This window comes from Corvus hawaiiensis, chromosome 22 (genome assembly GCF_020740725.1).
Source record: "Corvus hawaiiensis isolate bCorHaw1 chromosome 22, bCorHaw1.pri.cur, whole genome shotgun sequence".
In the NCBI taxonomy this organism is placed as follows: domain Eukaryota; kingdom Metazoa; phylum Chordata; class Aves; order Passeriformes; family Corvidae; genus Corvus; species Corvus hawaiiensis.
In genome coordinates this window covers 1495726-1517376 of record NC_063234.1, presented here as the reverse complement: position 1 = coordinate 1517376, position 21651 = coordinate 1495726, and the positions used below count along the sequence as shown (strand labels likewise).

At 61.7% G+C, this 21651-nt stretch overlaps 2 protein-coding genes across 4 annotated transcripts in view; one reads left to right on the top strand and one right to left on the bottom strand.

Annotated features, from left to right (window-relative positions):
* Positions 1–1627: 1627 nt before the first annotated feature.
* Positions 1628–19223, bottom strand: KLHL17 (kelch like family member 17). 3 transcript variants are annotated; one of them, XM_048326429.1, is made up of 12 exons: positions 19097–19223; positions 11223–11476; positions 10591–10712; positions 9951–10172; positions 9047–9163; positions 8432–8645; positions 8196–8340; positions 7666–7833; positions 7276–7364; positions 6389–6462; positions 5465–5646; positions 1628–4942 (listed from the first exon to the last, which is right to left on the bottom strand). In XM_048326429.1, exons 2-12 carry the CDS (start codon positions 11431–11433, stop codon positions 4714–4716), a joined length of 1773 nt encoding a protein of 590 aa, XP_048182386.1. In that variant the 5' UTR covers positions 11434–11476; positions 19097–19223; the 3' UTR covers positions 1628–4713. The 3 variants fall into 3 exon arrangements, with proteins under 3 accessions (XP_048182386.1, XP_048182387.1, XP_048182388.1); XM_048326430.1 differs by lacking the exon at positions 19097–19223 and adding an exon at positions 15898–18912; XM_048326431.1 differs by lacking the exon at positions 19097–19223 and having other exon boundaries at positions 11269–11351.
* Positions 19224–20517: 1294 nt separating this feature from the next.
* NOC2L (NOC2 like nucleolar associated transcriptional repressor) overlaps positions 20518–21651 on the top strand; it is a 30708-nt gene continuing 29574 nt past the window's right edge. Inside the window, exons 1-3 of the mRNA XM_048326424.1 lie at positions 20518–20609; positions 20686–20853; positions 21287–21455. Of these exons, the coding sequence (XP_048182381.1) occupies positions 20590–20609; positions 20686–20853; positions 21287–21455 (357 nt within the window). The 5' untranslated portion in view covers positions 20518–20589. The remainder of the gene's footprint in view (positions 20610–20685; positions 20854–21286; positions 21456–21651) is intronic.

Here is a 21651-nt window from a genome sequence, read left to right as displayed (position 1 = left end):
CATCTCTGACCTTTAAAAGCAGCTCCTGCGGCCCCCTCCCCTTTCTGTGCGTAACCCATTAACCCTTCCCGGCCCAGCAAAGCGCCAGCACGCCCCTCCGGAGGGCCCCCAGCAGAAATGCCGTGATTTCCATGGCAGGGGCTGCTCGTGTGAGCTCTGCGCTCGGAGCGCAGCTGGGAAGCAGCGCTGGGACAGCCCAGCCGCAGCCCAGCACCTCCTGGCCGAGATCCGACACTGCAGCGAACAGCCCCGAGAGGGTTCTGCGCAGGCAGAGCGCGATCCCTCCTCGCATCCGTGCCTAACACGGTCAGGCCGTGACCACAAACGTGCTGTTCCTCCAGGGTTTGTTCTAAATAAAACCTCCCGGCTCAGAGCAGGGGCACAACTGCTGCCGCTGCAGCTCCTGCTGCTGTCACAGGTCCTGTTTGCTCACTGGGACAGCAGTGACACCACCAGGGCTGGCACGGGCAGGTGGCACCAGTGGCTGAGGACTGGCCCGTCAACCAGCTTGAGGGCACAAAGCTCTCCCAGAGCCCACGGCTCTGCTTCCAGGAGAGCCTGGACTGGAGGGAAGCAGCCCCTGGGCTCCAGGAAGGCTTTCAGAGCTCAGCAGTTATTTATAGAAGCCGGAGCAGAAGCAGGAGAGCAGCAGGAAAGGGGACACGAGGGGCTGCAGCCGGGCCAGGCATTCCGGCTCCCCCTCGGGCCCCAGGGCTGGTGCCAGGCAGCTCCCGCTGCTCCTTCCACCCCTGCACCCTGGAATGGGCTCAGCGTTCCCCTCCATGGGCAGCAGCCCCGGCACCAGTTTGGGCAGCAGGATGGGCTCAGTGGTCCCCTCCATGGGCAGCAGCCCTGGCACCAGTTTGGGCAGCAGGATGGGCTCAGTGGTCCCCTCCATGGGCAGCAGCCCTGGCACCAGTTTGGGCAGCAGGATGGGCTCAGCGTTCCCCTCTGTGGGCAGCAGCCCCAGCACCAGTTTGGGCAGCAGGATGGGCTCAGCGTTCCCCTCTGCAGGCAGCAGCCCTGGCACCAGTTTGGGCAGCAGGATGGGCTCAGTGGTCCCCTCCATGGGCAGCAGCCCTGGCACCAGTTTGGGCAGCAGGATGGGCTCAGCGTTCCCCTCTGTGGGCAGCAGCCCTGGCACCAGTTTGGGCAGCAGGATGGGCTCAGCGTTCCCCTCTGTGGGCAGCAGCCCTGGCACCAGTTTGGGCAGCAGGATGGGGCCAGCTCCGCACGTCCCCGGGCACAGGGGTGGCTGCGGGTGGCAGCTGGAGGGCAGGGCCAGGCTCCTCATCTGCTTCTCATTCCCGCTGCAGGGAACGCACCGGGAGGCCTGGGGAGGCCAAACTGGGGTTTCGTGACAGGAGAGGTGTAAATCAGCCTGGCTCTGAAGCCTCCGGGGCTGCTCCTTGGGCTTTTCCCAGGGGTGTCCAGCACCTGGGGCAGGGTGTCAGAGTGGGACACTGCCAGCACCAAATCCTCACTGGGAATACAAAGCCCCTTGTCCCCAGGACAGCTCCCCCACACCCACCAGGCACCCAACAGCCTCAGCTGAGCCTGGGGCTGGGACTGGGCAAAAAGGAGCGAGCCAGGGAAGGGAGAGGGAAGGAGGCACGAGGCAGGATCCGGTATCCAAGAAAACGTCTTTATTGTACACGTTGGCTTCTATTGCTTGTATCCCCTCCCCGGTCCCACGTAGTGCAAAAAATTCAGAGAAACAGAGTTCCACATAAATAAAGTCAGATAAGTTACAGAGAAATCAAAGTGACGACGCTCGGACGTGGATCTGGAGCAGGTGCACCCAGCAGGGAGGCCAAGGGAACCTCTGCCCCCCTCAGGGCAGGGGCTCCTGCTGGAGAAACACCCAGAGCCCGGAGCCCCCGGCTCGGGGCCACCCCTCTGCTGGGAATTCACACAAGGAACATCTTGGGTGAGACACCACGGACTAACACTGGCAGGGAAGCCACACAGAGTTGTTCTCCTCCCCTCAGACAGGGTTGCTACGCACAGACAGACAGACACAGACACACGTCCCCTCCGAGCTCTCCTCCTCCTCCTCCTCCTCCTCGGCAGGGGACATGCAGCACCAGGAGCAATCCCACCCTGGCACCTGCCAGGGCAGATGCTGACACCTCGTGTCCACACAGTGTGGGTCAGGGGGCTTGGGACCCCCAGAAGGTGCTGGGGAATTGTTTTGCCCTTTCCTTCCTCCTCCCTCCGGCATGGGGAAGCAGTGAGCACCTGCATAGTTTGGGCAGCAGAGACGAGAGGCTCCCTGCTCCCCGGGTTTCCATGGATCAGGCTCAGTGGGATATTGCTCAGGACCCAGGCAGGGGGCACAGGAATCACTCTGGCCCTTCCCTGCTCCTCAGGAGGCAGCACAGCATCACACACGATTTGCAGCGTGACTGCTGAAGGTTCCGGTGGAGGCCGAGGGCTCCTGGCACCAAAATTCTCCTCAGCTGCTGCATTTCTCACTTCCCTCAGGCTTTGCTCCCGAGGCACAGCCCTCCCCTTCACTCCACAGCAGCCCCAGCTGGAGCAGAGGCTGAGCCACTGCTCCAGCACCTCATTCCCTGTTTGAAAGCAGCCCTGCTTCCCCCTCAGCAGTTCCTGCACTGCCCCTCCTCGCTGGGCTCCATCTCCCTTCATTCCTGACTCCTCCCGAGCTGCTCAGCACCTCGGGCCAAGCCCAGCACCAGCACCTTCCACCTCTCCGTGAGGCTTTTGGGCTGATCCTCCTCCAAAAGGGACCCTGGAGCCAGGGACACCTTGACCTGAGCCCAGCAGGAGAGGGAAATCCTGATGTTGGCTACAGGAATGGGATGGGAAGCGTTGAGAGCTCGCTCAGGTGGAGGCACACACACAAACCAGAGCAGACTTCACTGGTTTTGGAACAAAGCAGATTCCTCTGACCTCCCTGGGGCAGCCCACAGGGACCAGGAGACAAGTGCAGAGCCTGGACACTCTGCAGGCCAGGGAAATGGGAGAGCTGCTGAGCTGGGACAGGCTGGGGCAGCGAGAAGGGGACAAAAAGAAGATTTAGAGCCTGTTCCAAAAGCCATAAAGGCCTCCTCAGGCTGAGAAGCTCAGACTGTCCTTGGGGAGAGGCCGGAGGGGGAAGCAGGCCTGATTTTCAGAAGCTGCTGGGAATTCCAGGTGTCCAACACGAGGCACTGTGAGTGGGCTTGTGAAGGATGCCGGCGGGCTTGGAAAACCTGCAGGCACCTGTCCAGGGGAAATGAGACTGCCAAGAAATGGGTCTGAAGTTGGGGGGTCCCTGTCTCACCTCAAACTCTTCTTTCACCCCCCCCAAATAAAAGGAGAAATCTCTCGCTACTTGAAAACTCAGGCCCGCAAGTACCACACGAGTGAAACCTGAACTCTGTGAGGGAGAACTGAGGAGCAGGGGGGGAAAAGGAGAAAGGAATGAGTTCCAAACAGCTGGGCCATATTTCCAATGCTACATTTGAACACGATTGAGGTACCAGTGGTTGAGTCGTTCCTCTGTAGTGTGGGGAACACCTGATCTGTGCCTCAGCTCACACCTCACACGCAGCACACCCTGAAAACACCACCCCACAGGGGCCCTGGCTCTAGGACAGGCCTTACAGTACTAATTTATCCAACCTTTAGTTCATTAAAGTGGTTGCTTGACTGGCAGGGAGTCGCTAATTGGAAACAGTCCCTCCCGTGCTGCTTTTGGCACCTCACACATGCACACACCCCACCCATCCAGAGAGAGCACCTTGCAGGGCACAGGAATCATCTCCTCAACAAATGAGAAAAGGAACTGCATCCCTTCTGCTGCCTCGAGAGCAGAGGGGATGGGGAATACCAGGGCAGTGTAAAAAATAAAGGGACATGAAGTCATATTAGCGTCCAAATAAAAAAAGGCAAAAAAAATCAATACCCAAAAAAAGTAACGCCAGGCAATCCTCCTCGTTCCGAAGGCTGGACTGCTCTTTGTCCAAGAACAGACTCCTTCCCACAAACCCAGAATCTGCTTTGCAGAGAGGGGAACAGCAAACAGGCCGGGCCGTTCCCAGGCTGAGGCAGGCCCACGTGCAGTCCCAGTCCTGGAGCCTGGCACAGCAACGGCAGCGATGCCACCAAGGTCCCCACTCAGCTGGCATCTCAGCGGCTCAGGGAGCGCTGCAGGGGCCAGGATGCTGCGGCCAGCTTTGCCTCCGACCCTCCCCACCCCGCAGGGCTGCGCCTGGGCTGGGCTCCTTCCCTTGGTGTGTTTTAAGGCATCGATGAGACACCCTCGAGAGCCGGGGGGCGGCCCCGGAGTCTGTAACAGTGCAGGCTTGGCTGAGTTTGGCTACAGTGACATTCAGAGGAGCGGTGGTTGCACATTCGCCGTGGCCCCCGGGGCCACCCCAGGGCCGGCGGTGCCCGGTGGCACGGCTGGAGCACGGCAATCCCAGAAGCAGCGATGGTTCGGGTTCCCCTGCCCAAAGGAGCCTTCAGGGGTGCTGGGATGAGTCTGGCCGGAGGGAGAACCCCCTCCACTCGTCCTCCAGGGAAGGGCCAGCCCTGGAAGCACATCTGCAGCTGCTGCAGGTGGCCCTGGTGACGCCGTGGGTGCCCCCAGAGCGGGGAGAGCCCCCCAGGAGGGCCGGGCTGGGGTTCCTGCTCCCCGCTCACAGCGACGCCGGCCGGGGGCCACCGCTGCGCCCCGGCGCTGAGGCACGGCCGGAGCCGGTGTCAAAGGCTCGTCGAGGACACCGAGAGGGTGGGCGAGGAGGGTGGGGGGAAGTTGAGGAGCTCCAGCACGGCCACCCCCACGCTGCTGCGGCGGGTGAACATGCAGGAGGCGGCCACCCACTTGTTGGTGCGGGGGTTGTACTTCTCGATGGAGTTCAGGCTGGAGCTGCCGTCGTTGCCCCCCACGGCATAAAGCCACCCGTCCATGGCCACCAGGTCGTGGGTGCTCCTGGAAGGACCGTGCAGAGACCACGGGGGTGAGGCTGGGAGGTGTGGGGGGAGCTCAGGCACCCCGCCAAAGGAGTGCCCAGCCCCACAAACAGCCCGTGAAAATGAACTGCCGGGGCTCAAACGGGCAGAGTGCAGCACAGAGCCACAGATCTCCCCCTTTGCTCTGACATGCTCGTCCAGACCTCATCCAACACCAAACCCTATGAGCCCAAAATCCTCGGACTTGCAAGCCTGAAATCCTCCCACAGCCCAGCAGCAGCTCCGTGGGCTCAGCCAGATGAACCCCCTGGCTCTTTCTGGCCACAGCGAGTGCTCAGGATAAATCCCTCTGCAGAACATCTCTGCTGTGCCCTCCTGGCACACCCCCCAATCCCTCTCAGCACAGCAGGAGCGTGGTGAGCCAGCCACAAACCCTAAAACCCCTGATGTGTCTGTGTTTGATGGTTGGCAAGGCACAGCACGGTGAGATCCCCGCCCCTGCTGCAGCAGCCGAGGCTCCAGAGGGGGCACAGCCCCTTACCTGCGGATGTTCATGGGGGCCACGCTCTCCCAGGTGTTGGATTTGGGGTTGTAGCGCTCCACGGAGTTAAGGCAACTGGTGCCATCATTGCCACCAGCCACGTAGAGCATCCCCTCGAGCACGGCCACGCCCGCGCTGCTGCGGCGGCTCAGCATGTTGGCAATGGGGGTCCAGGTGTTGATCTGGGGACAGGGAACCCATCAGCCGCTCCACAGGGCATTTCCCACACACCCCTGCCAGATCGGTTCTGGGGGGGTCAGTCCTGCTCTGACCACGCAGCTCCTGGCATAAAAACCCCTTTGGGAGGACCCCACTTCTTTTGTCCCCGCTCTCCCAAGTTCCCAGGAGGAATCTCTGCTGCCTGGCTCAGGAGAGCACAGCAGCAGCTGGCAGGAGCCATCCCAGGGGCGCAGAGATGCCCGTGCCAGGCCACCAGTTGTGTCCCAGCTGAATGCCAGCCCCGCCACGGGGGCTGAGCTGTATCTATTTCCAATCTGTGCGAGTGCAGCTGGGGCTTTGCAGCTCATGAAAGGCCTCCAGGACCTTCTCTTTGATCTTTCTGCAGACCTGGCTGGAGCAGAGCTGTGTGCCCCTGGGCACAGCGCATGTCCCCGGCCCACCACACTCCCTGCTCACCACACTGGGTGTGCAGGAGCTCAGCTGGGAGCTGGGAACAGCTCAGGGCACGGACAGGATCCCTGCAGAACTCCAGGCAGTGGGGACAGAGGGTGCTCTGGTGCTGAAACCTCACAGAGACCTCTCACAGAGGAGCTCGGATCCTTTTTTGTGCTCAGGACTGCACCCTGGACGCTCTGTCCCTGCTGACACCCCCCCATCTCACTGCCACACACGGTGGGTTAGGGCCTTACAGGCACCCCTAAAGAGGGGAGAAGCAGAAGGGGCACCCAGATCTCCTGTGTTTACCTGGGGCTCGTACTTCTCCACCGTGGCTAAGTGGGATGAGCTGTCGTAGCCCCCGACTGCATAGAGGTTGCCTTCTGCAAAGACACAGAGGCACAGGGATGAGCCACAGACACCTCCCTGCCCCGGCACTGCCTCCCACGATGCCACAGGTGCCACTCCGGAGGTGCCCACACAGGTGCAGGCTGAGCCTGCCCTGCCCCAGGCAGCTCCTCCCAGCAGGGCCAGCCCGGCTCCCTCCCCTTGCAGCAGGAGCAGTGTGAAACATTCAGCAGGCAGAGCTTCCCAGAGAGCTCCTTCTCCTGCTGCTCCTCGAGCTCCTCGTCACAGAGCTCCCCACCAGAGCCACGGGGTGTTTTTAGCGGAGGAGGCTGGAGCAGGGCAATGCCAGGATCGGCTGTGGCAGGCTCAGGAGGAGCTGGGGTTGGAGGGGAGGGAAGCTCTGAGTCAGCAGGGAGAGCTGAAGGCAGGGAGCAGGGCAGGGGACAGGCAGGGGGACACGGGGACAGGGCAGCTCCTGGGAAGGTGGGAAGCATCTCCAGGGAGGTGCAGCTCCTGCTGGGGTGAGCGTGGGGCTGGGATCATCACTGAAAGGACGGTCCTGCTTCCACAGTGAAGGACTCCTCAGGCTGTCCCTTCCTTTCCAGGGATGGTGATCACCCACAGCCAATCCCTTGCTCCAAAGCAGAAGGGAACAAGTTGGGGATCCCCTCAGGAGCTGCCTCCAGGCTGTGATGAACCCCAGCGATTGGGGAGGCTGAGAAGGGCAGAGGCAGGGAGCACCTCAGGATGTGGCAGAGGGGGCAGGAACTGGAGCAGAGCAGCAAAAGGACCCCCCAGCAGTGCAGAGAGCCTGCCCAGGAGCCCCCAGCCCCGGGGCCAGCACCCACCTAGCGTTGCCACGCGGACGTAGCGCCTCCGGGTGCTCATGGCGGCGATGGAGGTCCAGGTGCCCGTCAGGGGGTCGTACCTCTCCGCGCTGCAGCAGGCAGAGACACAGGGAGAAAAGGTGGGACACTGGAAAAGCCCAGGTCAGAGCTCTTGGACACGGGCCCGCAGGGGCAGCTCCAAGGAAATGTTGGGAATAGACAGGGGAAACGGGAGGGAGGAGCTGACACAGGCTGGGTTCTCTTGGGGCACAGGGCTACAAAGTGGGGGTTTTTCCCACTGGAAGGAGCAGTTGGGTTGCAAAACATCTGCTCGAGGGTCAGGAGCAGGGCTCCCAGCTCCCAGGACAGCGCAGGCAGGAGCAGGGAGGGCTGGAGCAAGGCAATCCCTACCTGTTGAGGCACGAGGCCCCATCGTAGCCCCCGGCAGCGTAGAGGAGCCCATGAAGGGCTGCCACACCCAAGCAGCTCCTCCTGGTGCCCATGGACACCTCAGGCTGCCAGGAATTGGTGACAGGGTCGTAGGATTCCACCGTGGCCAGGTCAGAGGTCCCATCGTAGCTGCAGGGAGAGAAGGGGAGAAGAGGCTGCTCAGAGGAGCTGGGGCTGCCCCATCCCTGAAGTGTCCAGGTTGGACCGGGCTTGGAGCAACCTGGGATGGTGGAAGGTGTCCGGGCTGGGACGAGATGAGCTTTAAGGTTCCAGCCCACACCAGTCTGGGATTCTGAGGGAAATGGGAAGGAAATGCCCCAGGTCAGGATGCAGCCACCACCAAACTGGGATCTGGAGAATTTGCCGCGCAGGGAAGAGGCTTTTCCGTGGCTACCCCAGACTCCAGCAGGCCCTGCCGGCCATCCCTGCTGCCAGAGCAGCCCCGTGCCCCCCTCCCCAGCTGCTCCCTGCCCCACCCCGTGGCCCCTTACCCGCCCACGGCGTAGAGCTTGTTCCCGATGGCCGCGACGCCCACGCGCGCCCTGCGCGTGGACATGGAGGCCACCATGTGCCAGCGGTCCGTGCGCGTGTCGTAGGCCTCGCAGTCGCCGTGGATGGCAAACAGGCTCCCTCCACCTGCTCGGGGAGGGCAAACAGAGCAAACATAGCCCAAAAACACCCCGGGATGGGGCTGGGGTTTGGGATGGGGGGAGCGGCAGGGCCTTACCCACAGCGAAGAGCACGGTGCTGGCCCCCTCGCAGCGCCGCGGCCGCGTCCGGCTGTTGCTCAGGACCCCTCTCTGCTCGGGCATCAGGTGGTACTTGAGGGCCTCGATGAGCAGGTCCTTGCACTCCGAGTGGTGCCGCACCAGCAGCTCCGTGTCCACGTTGCTCATGAGGAAATCCCGGCTCAGCAGCGGCAGCCGCACGCACTTCATGAGCTGGGGGGACAGAGAGCAGGCCTTGGCACACGGGCACGGGGACAGGGCTCAACTGAAACGGGAGACTGAGCTTAGAGATCGGGGAGAAATTCTTTACTCAGAGGGTGCTGGGGCCCTGGCACAGGTTGCCCTGGGGTTGCCCCATCCCTGGAAGCGTCCAAGGCCAGGCTGGAGCAACCTGAGATAGTGGAAGGTGTCCCTGCCCATGGCAGGGGGTGGAACGGGATGGGATTTAAGGTCCCTTCCAACCCGGACTGGAAGTGGTAGGACAGGGACCTGCTGCTCCTGCCCTCTCCTGCAGCTTCCTCCAGCCGTGTGCCCACCCAGCCCAGGCACTCGGAGCTGGTGGGCAGGACCAGACCCCCTTTCCCAGCACTCTCACCCCTTCCCAGCCCTCTCACCCTGGGCACGTGCTGTCTCCTGCTGTCCACGTCGTGTTTGACCCAGCTGAGCACAGCCCTGTACACCTCCTCCTCCGAGGGCACATTGAGGCTGTCACTGGAAATGAGGTCCAGCACCTGCAGGGCGGGGTGGGAGGGCAGTGCTGGTTGGTGTGGGCTGGGAGGAAAGGAGGCATTCCCAGCTGCCAGCCCAGCGGAACGGCAGTGCCAGAGGCAGAGCGCTGCCTCCTGGACGTGCTGGGGGTTCCCAACAGCAACGGGGTGCCCCCAAGCAGCTTTGTGGGGACACCTCTGACCATCCTCCCTGGCTCTGCCCCCGCTGGCATGTGTCCCTTCAACAGTTCCTGGGGCAGACCCAGGTGCCCTGGCTGCTCCCACAACTCTCCCCTCACCTGCCAGGGGCTGCAGAGGTGGAGCAGAGGGAATGGGTGCCCTGGGAATGGGTGAAGGGAGGTGTCTGACCCTGCTGAGGGACCACACAGGTCGGTGATGCAGAGCAGGGAATTGCTCCTGGCCAAGGCACAGCAGCTGAGCCAGGGGCCAGACTGGCACCACATGATGACCAGCAAGAAACATTAGCTGAGCTGATTTAAACATCCCAGCCACGTGCCCAGGACTTATTCCCTGGGCTGTGCTCCCAGAGCCAGGGCAGTGTGCTCCGAGCTCACGTGGCAAGCACCAAAATTAACCCATCCTACCCTCCCATCCTTATTTCCTGTGGAATCCAGCCTGCTGACAGAGCTCTACCCACAGACTGAACAGAGTGGGGCCAAAGCCCAGAACCTGGGTCCAACCCCTGCCAAGCCCTGTCCCCTCCGTGCAGCTCCCTTGGGCTTCTCACTCACAGATGGAACAGGAAAAGCTTTGCTGCACCCAGACTTCCACACTGCCTGCGGGGCCTCACCTGTTTAAGGGGCAGCAACATGAACTCCTCTGTCTTGGACACCTCCACGAAGTGCTGGAGGACGTACTTGTGGGCAGACTTGAGGAGGTCGCTGCAGGAGTGGGTGTCAGCAAAGCCCCGGATGCCCAGGCAGTTGGAGGGGTCGAGCTGGCTGAGCAGGAACTTGCAGCAAGCATCCCGTACACCATTGAGCTGAAGCAGGCTGGCAGCAGGAAGAAGGGTCTGGCACAGTGGAAAAGAACGGGGGAAAAGGGAGTTTCCAGGGCAAGGGAACGATTTTCACCCTCGTCCCGCTGCGAGTCGCGAGCAGAGCAGGTTTAGTGAGCGCCTGCAGGCACGGAAGCACAGAAAGGACAGAGCACTCCTGGTTTCTGAGGTAAAGAAGGGCTGGGAAGGACACCTGTGACACCCCCCAGGGCCAGGAGGACGGCAGGTGCTTGGGAACGAATCTGGGAACTGCGCAGTGCTTTGAGGAGCCACCTCCAGGAAGGAAAGCCGCTGAACTCCCTGACCACTGCCAGACCCAGCTGCCACCACAGAAACAACTGGCAGTGCTGAGCAGGAGAGAGGCGTCCCCAGGAGGCAAATCTGCTACAGAACAGCTTTGTGGAGAAGGGGGCCTGGGGGAAAAAGCTCCTACCTGCACATTCCCCTCTCCCACCACGATCTCAGCCGTGTAGGCGTACTGCACCAGCTGCTCCAGCGCCTGGGGGTCGATGTCGTGCAGCGTTACATGAGTCTGGCGGCTCTCACTCATCTCATCTGGGGCAAAGGACACCAAAAATGAGCAACAACTCCCACAGCAGGGCTGCTTCCCCCCCAGGTGGATGCGTGGAATGAGCTGCATCCACCTCCACATCACAGCCCAGGGAGGTTTTCTGTCCAGCTCTGGGGAATGGGGGCCAGGACTGCAGGAGGGAGGACAGGATCCCTGTGCAGGGGGCTGTGGGCAAAGGAAATCAGGGAAGGGAGTGAAATGGAGGATTTAACCATGCATGGAACAAGTGGTTTGTTTCTGGAAGGTTTCCTGCCGAGCTCTAGGGACTGGGGGCCAGGACTGCAGGAGGGGGGACACCAGGATCCTGTGCACGGGCAAAGGGGTTCAGGGAAGGGAGCGGAATGAGGAAAACTCCTGCTCCTGCCCACAGAAATGACACATGAAAGGGCAGAGCAGGGAGAACAGGGAGCAGGGCCCGAGCAGGAAGGGCTTGGGAGAGGGGAGGGCTGAGAGCAGGGCGAGCCTGTCCCTGGGGAAGAGAGGACTCTACTTGCTTGTGAACATGGCGTGGAAGTAGGGGCTGCACGATGCCAGCACCACCTTGTGGGCCTTGATCTCCTTGGTGGCCACGTGCAGGACGATGTCGCAGAGCAGCCCCCGCTGCCGCATGCGGTTCATGCACACGAAGGCGTCGTGGTAGTGGCGCTTGGAGTTGTGCGAGATGCTGTGCCCGTCGCGGTTCAGGAGCTGCACACCCCCCTCCATGGCTGCCGCGGGCAGGGAAGGGGGGTGGCCCTTCCCACCGCCTCTGGGATGGGGGAAAAGCACAGAGTTATCCAGGCAGGAGCTGCTGCAGCCCCTGGGTGATCCCTGGGGAGCCAGCCCTGCTCAAACACCCGGCGCTGACAGCGACCCTGACAGCTCTGCCCAGGCCCTGCCCTGCCAGGGAAATGTCATTTGGTGCAAACGAAGAGGGGAAATTCAGGTTCAATGTAGGGAAGGGATTCATCCCCGTGAGGGTGGGGAGGCCCCGGAATGGATTTCCCAGAGCAGCTGCGGCTGCCCCTGCATCCCTGGAAGTGTCCCAGGCCAGGCTGGGTGGAGCTCAGAGCACCCTGGGACGGTGGAAGGCGTCCTTGCCCATGGAACCGGACGGCTTTTACAGCCCCTTGCAGCCCAAACCATTCTGTGATTCTAGGAAAACAAAACCTGCCTGATCAAGGACCATTTATTCACGCAGAGATCTCCTCCCCCGGTGCTGTTTGCATCCAGGCTGCTCACGCTGCTCGCAAAGGCCTTTGGCAGCACCCAGGAGCTGGGGCAGCGAAGAGGGGGGCACTGAGCAGCAGGAGGAAGGAGGGGGAAGCAGCAGCAGGGAAAAACCACTTGAATCGAAACCGAGCCTGCGAGCTGCCCCCGCATCCCCGTGGCGAGAGAATCCCCTCAGCCTCCCGCTCCTCACACACCTCCACATCAGCCCTGCTGGGCCTAAAAATAGCAACCCAGCGCCCTGTGCCTGCTCAGCCACGAATGCAGCCAGAGATTCCCTTTTTGAAGAGCGGTTGTAGCACGTACGAGAGTCTGGGGGAGGAAAAAAGATGAATAAACATGTTTCCTGAGCGGGGAGAAGCCTGCAATGCCCTTTTCTATTTGCATCACCTCGAGTGCTACGAGATTCCTCCTGTCCCTGGCAGCGGGGAGGGCTCTGGGGCACACGGCAGAGGCAGTGCCTGCTGGTGCTTTCCAGCAGGGCCAGCATGGTGCCACCGTGCCCTCGGCAGCAAAGGAGAGCCCGGGAGCATGGTCTTATCCTCCCACATCCCAGTCTCGGAAGCTGCAGCATCCCCGGGACACCCCATCTCCTAATTCACATCTGCTGCATGAGGTGCCCACACAAGGGAGGTTTTTCATTATTAACATCCCCACCTGAGCTCCAGCAGGTCAGGGTTGGGGTTAGGATCAGGGTTAAGCTCCAGAGGTCTTTTCCCAGAGCTGCTTTCGGGCAGGGAGCCGACAGAGCTTCCCCACCTCTATCCCCATCCCAGCCGCAAGCCCAAGGGTTTTCCTGCTCGGCTCAGGCTGGTTTCTCTGTGTCATCCTGCCGAGCACATTTGTCCCCATCAGTATTTCAGTCATGTCCCAGCTCCAGAGCTCTCTCCTCGTCCCTCCAGGGGGCTGGGAATGAGGGACAGGAGCTCCTGGATCCGCAGCAGGGGCAGGGCCCGGCGGGGACAGCGCAGGACAGAGCGGGGGAAAGGTGGCTTTGCTTCTCCTGGGCGATTGGAGAGGAAGGGTTGGCACCCTGGCAGAGCCCCCAGAGGGCCCAGCAGGCTGGGGGTGCTGCTGGAGCCTTTGGGGGGACCACAAGCATTTCCAAAGAGTCAGAAGCGCTGGGCTCCCTCCCAGCCCTGCCACTCGCCACTCGCGTGGCCCTGGGCAAGTGACAAGGGTGACACTGTCCTCCCTCGCAGTGACCCCCACGGCCAGGAGGCAGAGCTCAGTGCCCTCTCCCTGTGGCCACCAGGGCTGGCACAGGGCTGTGCCACCCACCCTGAGTGACACCGCGGCTGTGACACAGCCCAGCAGGGAGCAGGACAAGAGGGAGGTGCCAGCCCAGCCACTGGGCTCCACGAGTGTCCCCAAACCAGGGGACAGTTCTGGCAGCCTGAGCCAGCTCTGCTTGGTGATTTTTGGCTGCAGCCTCCCTGAGGAGCGCTGGCATGGGGCTGGTGAAGCCTTGCAGTGGGTAAAGCCTCTTCAGCCCCACTGTCCCCTCCACCCCACAGTAACTTGTTCCCATCAGAGCTCTTCTGCTTTAACAGATCCGAACAAAACCAGTGTGGGAAAAGGAATGGAGCATCCCAATGCTGCTCCCCGCGCCGAACTCCCCACTTTGCTGGCAGCACTAAATATTCCTCACTTCCCTGCTGAAACTTTCATTCCCAGGAAATGAGGGTCTGTGGGATGTAATTAATGGGGAGCACTGCCTGGACCACAGGAGACAGTGGAGCAGTGTCCAGACTCAGAGGGGGAAGGAAGCACAAGCCCACCTCTGTGGGCAGCAGCAGCCGTGCACGTGGCCCCACGGGCTGGGACGGATGTGCTGCCTCCCTTGGAATAACTCTGAGGTTATGGCACAAAAAAAAAAAAAAAAAAAAACAACAAAAAAGGAGGCATTTGTTTGGCTCCTCTGCGCCAGAGCGTGGCCATGCATAACAGCTCTGTTAATTAATGCAAATGATCCCTGCCCAAAGGGAGGCCTGTCCTCGCCGCACAAAAAACCATATTTTGCTGGGAGTGAAAAGAAGTGTGCTGAGCAATAAACAGGGAACAGAGGATCCTCCAGGGAGAAGTTCCGAGCCTGCCCTTTCCCCAGGAAGGCCCTGGAGAATGGCTTTTTGTTGACAGCCTGGATGGGGATTTTGTGTCTGGCGGGAGGGCTGGGAGGCAGCAGAGACACATCCCGTGCAGCTGCTCCGATGGTGAGGACAGGGGATGGGGGGACAGCCCCCTGCCCTCGGGCCTGACACGCAGTCAGGCGTAAATCCATCCCCTCCATGTGTCCCCATCCCTTTGTGCCACATCCCTGTGTGCCTCTCTCCCGGAGAATCAGCTGTTTGTGCACAGCTCTGCATCCCCCTCACGAGTGCTGCCTTTGGATAAGGCACAAAGCCCGAGCCCAAGAGTGTCACAGCAGCACAAAGCAGGTCTGGAAGGTGGCACCGTGGTGCCAGGTCCCCTTCCAGGGCTGGAGCCAGAGCAGTGCCCTCCAAAATGGCACAGCCAAAGTCCCCGTGGGATGCAGCAGAAGCTGGGATCCCTGGGGAGGGAGGGGATCACAGTGGAGCAGCATTTTCTTAATCAATAACCAAACGCCAGGGCTGTTTTCACAACCCACACCAGATCTGCACTGCCCTTACCCCTCAGACCTGGCCATCCCAAATTATTCCTTCCTTCAGAGGGCCCATCACAAAATGCATTGCATCCCCACCTTCCCTGCTCCCTTCCCCACAACTGCCACAAGCAGGGAGGATGGGAACCGTCCAGCTGTGCGTGCCCGGGACCCAGATGCAAAGCAGGCACTAAACCCAGGCAGCTGTCCCCACCAGGATGTGTCACATCGGTGTCACTGACACAGAGAGAAAAGAAAACGCTCTGGGGCTCAGTCCCTTCCTAGGCCTTGCTCTGCCTGCACCCAGGGAGCTCAGACAGGCACTGGCAGCGTGCAGCAGCTCCCGCTCACGTCAGGTTCACTGCGTGCTCAGGCTGGCAGAGGCAGCGCTTGGAAGGAGGCAGAGGGAGGCAGCTGCCTCGGGAGCAGGAGGATGCGCTGCAGATCCTCAGAGCTCCACACGGCTGAGCTTTCACCTGTGCACAGGTCAGGGCTCAGAACGTGGAGGGAAGGGTGGCAGCAAGGGAGCTGCTCCTCCTGGAACCAGCCCTGCCTTCAGGAGGGACACAGGAATTGGGGAGCTGGCAGTGCCAGGGAAGCTGGACCCCGTCTGCCAGCTCCCGATGGGCACGGGGGGGATGTGAGCGCACACCAACGGGGTGAGGGGCAGCGACAGTGAGCACAGCCCAGCCCTAAAAACCCCTGCAAACCTCCTCTCCTCTGCTCCCTCTGCCCCTGCCTTCCCTTGCCGAGCCGCTGCTGCTCCTGCAGCTGCCTGGAATGAGTCTGCTCGGAGGGAGGGAGCCTCGAGGCAGCGCAGGGCAGCGCAGACAGCGCTGAGTCTGCAGGACTGAGAATCCCCAGCTCCCAGGAGGGTTGGGGCTTTTTTTTTTCCTTTTTTTTTTTTTTTTTAATGAATTAGGCATAACTGACACGCACTGAATCCTCCTGTCTAGACATCTGCAGAGAAGTGACAAGCTGCCAGGGAGGATGTGGAGCCTCGGCAAGGGGGTGGGGAGGACAGGGAAAAGCTGTGCTCAGTTGCCAGCTCCAGGCACAGAGACACTGCTGGCTCCAGGCAAGGAGGGCACTCAGCACGCTGACCTCGGCAGAGCCCCGCAGCAGCTCCCTGGGTTGTCATCAGTGGGCTCTGGTGCACACACCAGGCTGGAGGTCTCTCCTAATTAAAGCCTCACTCCTCGTTACTCCTGGGGAGTTTTGTTTGGAAGCTCAAAGTCGCTCTCAGTCACCCCAAAAAGTGAGAGCAAGGAGCGGGAGGCAGAGGCTCGGTGCCCTGGGACATTCTCACACCTGGGAGGGGTGAAGGGCATCCTCACCTCGGTGCCCACAGCCTTCTCCTCACTTGCCACAGGCAGCAGCTCTTCCTTCAGACGCCTCCAAACTCAGCTCCAAGCAGGACTCCATGGTTGAGGGATTCCGAGGCATCTGCGCCAACATTTGGGTCATTTTCAAGTAATTGGGTGCGAGGGTCAGGGCTGGAGGAGGTTTGGGGCTGCTGAATTCCCAGGTTAGGGAGAAACAAGGAATGGAAATGGATTCTTGCCTTGAGGTGCTCAGCGAAACCTGCAGGTCTCCAGCTGCGCTGGGGTCAGACTGGAGCTGCCACGCGCCAGCACAAAGCACGCCAAAATCTGAGCAACGTGAGCCCTCTGGCTCTGTCAGGGGCTGGAAATGTGGGTCATGTCCTGATTCCCCTTCCCAGTGTCCCCAGCAGCCACGGCAGAGGAGCCTCTGTCGCACCCAGCGCTGGTTTATGGCACAGGCAATGCCAAACCCCGTCACACGCAGCAAGTGCCCTGCAGTGCCAGGGCTCAGGCTGCACTGCCCATCCCTGTGGAGCTCCTGCTCTCTCCTGTGACAGACAGCTCTGTCCCCAGCCCATTTTCCACACTGGGAAACACAAAGGGAGAGCGCTCAGGCCGTGGGAGGCAGCCTGGCCAGAGCACAGCCACATTCCTGGCTCCCAGACCTGCCCGGGAGCTCCCTCTCTGCAGCATCCTCGGTCCAAGGAGGGACTGCACCCTTCACCTCTCTGCTGTGCCAGCTGCTGGTGGCTCCAGGTGACAGGGGGCCAGCTCAGAGTGGGTCACCACTGCCCAGCAATGCCCTGATGTCACAGGACAGTGATGAATTTGGGGAGACTCAGCAGGAGACACCACTTGGCTTCCAAAGGGAAGGGTAACTCCATCACATGAGGCAGCAGCAGCAGGGGAAGCAAGAAAAAGCACTCGGATCTGCTGGCTGCAAGCAGGCAAGAAGATCTTTTGCAGATGGACGGGACATGGAATAATTCTGCTGCCCCTCCAAACCAGGAGGTCACCAGCGGGCATCACCCGGCTCAGCCCTCCCACGGCACCCACACCACGTTTAGGGGTGGTTCACAAAGCCCCCTCCGGCCCCTCTCTGCCAACACAGATCTGCACCTCCTGCTCTGAACAACCCCTGAGCTTCTGGAGCAGTGAGAAAGTCTTTCCAAGCCAGGAAACGAAAGAATTCGAGGGAATTCCAAAGAATTCTGCAGGGCGCATCTTCTTGGCAAGCAGCAGCACAGGGCACATCCCTGCAAACTGAGCTATGAGGAGCATGTGGCACCACGGCCTTGAGCTCGCTGGCACACTGGGGGCCTGCCAAGGCCAGCAGGTCCCAGACCCTGGGAATTGCAGCTGGAGGAGCTCAGATTCCTGTCCCTGAGGAGCCACATCCTTTAGGGATGGTTTGCAGCAGGCCAGGCAGAGCGGGTGAAGCCTCTCAAGCCTCCCAAGCCCAGCTTGCCCCGGCGTTGGAGGCAGCGCTCCAGCTCCTGAGGAGATCCAGGAGGCAGCACTGGGACTTCAGCGGGGCTGCTCGATTTTTGGAGCTGCTGAGCCTCAAATGCAGCAAAGGAAGGACCCAGAGCAGCCTCCCCAGCAGATCTTCAGCCTTCAGAGGACGCCTGCTTTGATTTCCACTCCATGCACAGAGAGCCAGGCTGGCTGAGGGAGCAGGGGCAGATGGCCGCTGTCTGTGCTGGCAGAACAAAGGCGTCCCACTGCCACCCCCACTGAGCTGACCTCGGCTGACAGGAAGCATCAGGGACCATCCCAGCTCCCCAAGATGCTCAGGAGCAGCTCCATTCGGATGCTGGGCTCCGAAGCCAAGAGAGCAGGTGCCCGTTACGCCTGCCAGCTCCTGGTGTGCTCTGAATTAGCTGCTCTTTGCTGTGATTCATTAATCACTCAGTGCTCAGGAAGGAAACTCAGATCTCTACACCCAACATCTCCCTGAGTCTTACTCACTGCTGTGCTGAATAAAGGATTTCCAGCAGATGTTCACGGGTCGGGAGAGAAGCTCAGGGTGCAGAGGGAAGGGATTGCAGAGAGGGGTTTGCTTGGCTGCAGGGATGAAAACCAGAAGGCCACTGGACACTGAAGGGTCAGTGAGCCCCAAAACACTGAACCTGCGACAAAGCAGCACCTCTTGGTGCTAAAGGCACCCAGAAACATCCACGTGTTGCTGAATCACTCCAGGATCACCTCCAGCAGTGCAGAGCCCCCCGGAATAATGCTGTGGGACAGCAGGCATTGAAGTCAAAGGAGAGCTGGCATCCCGCACAGAGACCCAGCAAAGCAAGGCCACTGCCCCTGCAGGCTGGCACAGGAGCCGGGCTGGTGGCACCCAGCGCAGGGACAGCCACCTTCTCCTTCCCTGCCGAGGTCCCAGGGCTGCCGGTCCCCGCAGAGGGAGGCATTTGCTCAGCCAGCAGAACCAGCCCAGCTGCCAGCCTGGCCTGAGCTCCCGGGACCAGCTCCAGCAGCAGCAGCAGCAGCGACGCTGTGGCTCAAGGAGAGCCCTCTGCCCTGACAGCCACTGCAGAGGCCACGGAAAAGCTGCATCCCGCGTCCCCCACAAGTTTCCAGAAAACCCGAGGCAGCGTTTCTCCCCGTGCCCTTCAGCTCGCCCAGCACCACCAGCCCCGAGCCCCCGTGTGCGGCACCGGGGGCAGGGGGCACGGCCGGGCCAGCCCCTCTCTGCGGCTTTTCCCTTTTCCAACGGGATCTCCCCAGGACTTGGCAGAGGACAGGGGAGGAGGGCACAGGGATGCTGCCGGCCCCGGAGACGATGCCGCGGTGCAGAGAGAGCCGGGAAGGACATCGGCTGTTCCAAACCTCTGGAAATATTTGGAAACGACACCAGTTGTGCCAAAACCTTTGGAAACGGCGCCGGTGGTCCCCCCGGACGTGCTGCGTGCTACCCCAAAAGCAAACTTGGTCTCCGAGGAGGGATGCGCAGGAGCAGCGCCGGGAGTGATGGAGAGGCAGCTCCTTCGGGGGTCCCCCCATCACCCCCCGGTGACCCCTCCGGTGTGCCCCCATCCCCTTACCCCTCCGCTCCCCCTCCTCCCGCGGGTCTGAGCGCCCCGGCCCTGCCGGGAAGAGGCACAGGGGGAGAGAGAGAGGAGGAAGAAGAGGGAGAGGAAGAGGGAGAGGAAGCGGAGAGGAGGTGCGGGCGGCAGGGCCGTGCCCCGGCGGTACTCACGGCTCCGGGGCGGCCACGGCCCAAGCCGGGGGATGCTGCGGGTGGCCACTACACCCGCGCCGCTACCTCCGGCCCCACGCCGGGGAGACGGGGCGGGCCGGGGGCGGGCAGGTGCGCGGCGGCGGCGGCGGCGGCGGCGGCGGCTCCTCCTCGAGCCGGGGCGGCCCCGCGGCTGCGGCTTCCTCCGTCACCCGGAATAACCCCGAGGCGCGGCACGGGAGGCGCGGCCCGGCCCCGCACGTGTGTCCGTGTGCGGGCCCAGCACCGAACCGAGCGGCACCGGCCCCGCGGCGGGCCCGGCACCGGCACCGGCACCGGGGGCGGGGCCACAGAGCGAGGGGCGGGGCCAAGCGGGAGAAAGGGGCGGGGCGAGCGGAGCAGGCCACGCCCCCCGCGCCGCGCGCCGCACAAAGGCGGGGCGGGGTTAATGAGGGGGCGGGGTTAATGAGGGGGCGTGGCCTGAGGGGGGTGTCCCAAAAGCGTTGAGGTTGGAAAAGAGTTTTGGGATTATGGAGTCCAAGCTGGGAGTTTGTCGGCGGCTCAGAGCACCGAGTGCCGTGTCCAGGCGTTCCTGGGGCACCTCCAGGGGTGGGAACTCCAAACCTCCCTGCGCAGCTCTTTCCATGGAGAAATTCCTGCTGATATCCCGCCTCAAACCACCCTTGGCACAGCTCAAAACTCTGTCCTCTGGTCCTGTCGCTTGTTGGTTACGTGGGAGGAGAGCTCTACTTTTCTACAGCCTCTTGGCAGGGGGTTGTGGGGAGCGAGAAGGTCCCTCCTGAACCTCCTTTTCTCCAGGCTCATCTCCCTGAGCTGCTCCTCACAGGACGTGTGCTGCAGACCCTTCTCCAGACACACCGCAGCACCCTGATGTCCAGCCAGTGGACACACCGCAGCACCCCGATGTCCAGCTGGTGGACACACTGCAGCCCCACAATGCTTTTCCAGTGGACACACCGCAGGACCCCGATGTCCAGCCAGTGGACACACCGCAGGACCCCGATGTCCAGCCAGTGGACACACTGCAGCACCCCAATGTCCAGCCAGTGGACACACCACAGCACCCCCATGTCCAGCTGGTGGACACACCGCAGCACCCCCATGTCCAGCCAGTGGACACACCGCAGGACCCCGATGTCCAGCCAGCTGACACACCATAGCACCCCAATGTCCTGAGCCGAGCGGCCCAGAACTGGACACAGCACTCGAGGCGTGGCCTCTCCAGTGCCGGGAACGGGGATAATCCCTCCCCTGGCCCTGGCCCTGGCCCTGGCCCTGGCCCTGGCCCTGGCCCTGCCCCTGGCCAGGAATGTCCAGCCCGCAGGGATCGGCCGGCGGGGCGGGGGCGTGGCCAAGGCGGGCGGGGGCGTGGCCAGCGGTGTTGTGGGCGTGACCGAGCATGGAAATGCTCCCACTTTGCATAAATATGGGCGTGGCTTTCCCGCCGCGCCGCACGCCGGGAGCGGAAGCGGCGGCCGCGTGGCAGAGGCAACATGGCGGCCCCCGGCAGGAGGTGAGCGCCGCGCCGGGGCCGCCGCCGGGACGCGGGGATCAGCTTTCCCCTCACACGCTCCTTTCTTCCCCCGCAGGAAACTGGCGGAGCTGAGCCTGGACGAGTTCCTCGCTGCCGGCTCGGATTCGGAGAATGACGGCGGCTGGGAGGAGGAGGAGGAGAGCGGCGGGGCCCTCAACGGCGCTGCGAGGCGGCGGCGGCCGAGCGGGAAGGCGGCGCAGGGGCTGCCGGCACGGCCGGGCAGGTGAGGGCTGGGTATGGCTTTGGAGGGGCTCAGACTGGACAAAACGAGGCTCAGGGGGGACCTTGTGGCTCTGCACAAGTCCCTGACAGGAGGGGGCAGCCGGGGGGGTCGGGCTCTGCTCCCAGGGAACAGGGACAGGAGGAGAGGGAACGGCCTCAGGCTGGGCCAGGGGAGGCTCAGGGTGGACACCAGCAGGAATTTCCACATGGAAAGGTGGTCAGGCACTGGAAGGGGCTGCTCAGGGAGATGGTGCAGTCCCCATCCCTGAAGCAGTTGAGAAACAAATTTATGATGTTTTTTCCGGATGTTTTTATCTCTCCCGGTATAATCTGGTATCCTGCTGTCAAGATTTCGTAGTCCTTGATGAAAAGTTGTTCTTTCAGCAGCAGCAGATGTTTGAGCAGTGAATAAACACTTAATTCTTCCCCGGCAGGAAGAAGGGAAAGGCAGCTGAGCACAAAGATCAGCTCTCCAGGCTGAAGGACAGAGATCCCGAGTTTTATAAGTTTTTGGAGGAGAACGATCGCAAGCTGCTGGATTTTGATGCCTCGGACAGCTCTGAGGAGGAGGAGGCTCTGCACAGACCCCCTGACACACTCGAGGTGATGCCTTTTCCTGGTCTTAAAATCAAGAGGCATACACGGTTAGAAGGGGAAAAGGGATTTTACCTTGGTATTTATTTTAAGGATCCTTAGGTGCACACGTCCAGGTCATGTGCATCGAGATGCACCCCGCCCAGTCTGTCTCTGTCTGTGTCTCTGTGTCTCCCAACATTGGGTATAACATTCTAGGTGTTAC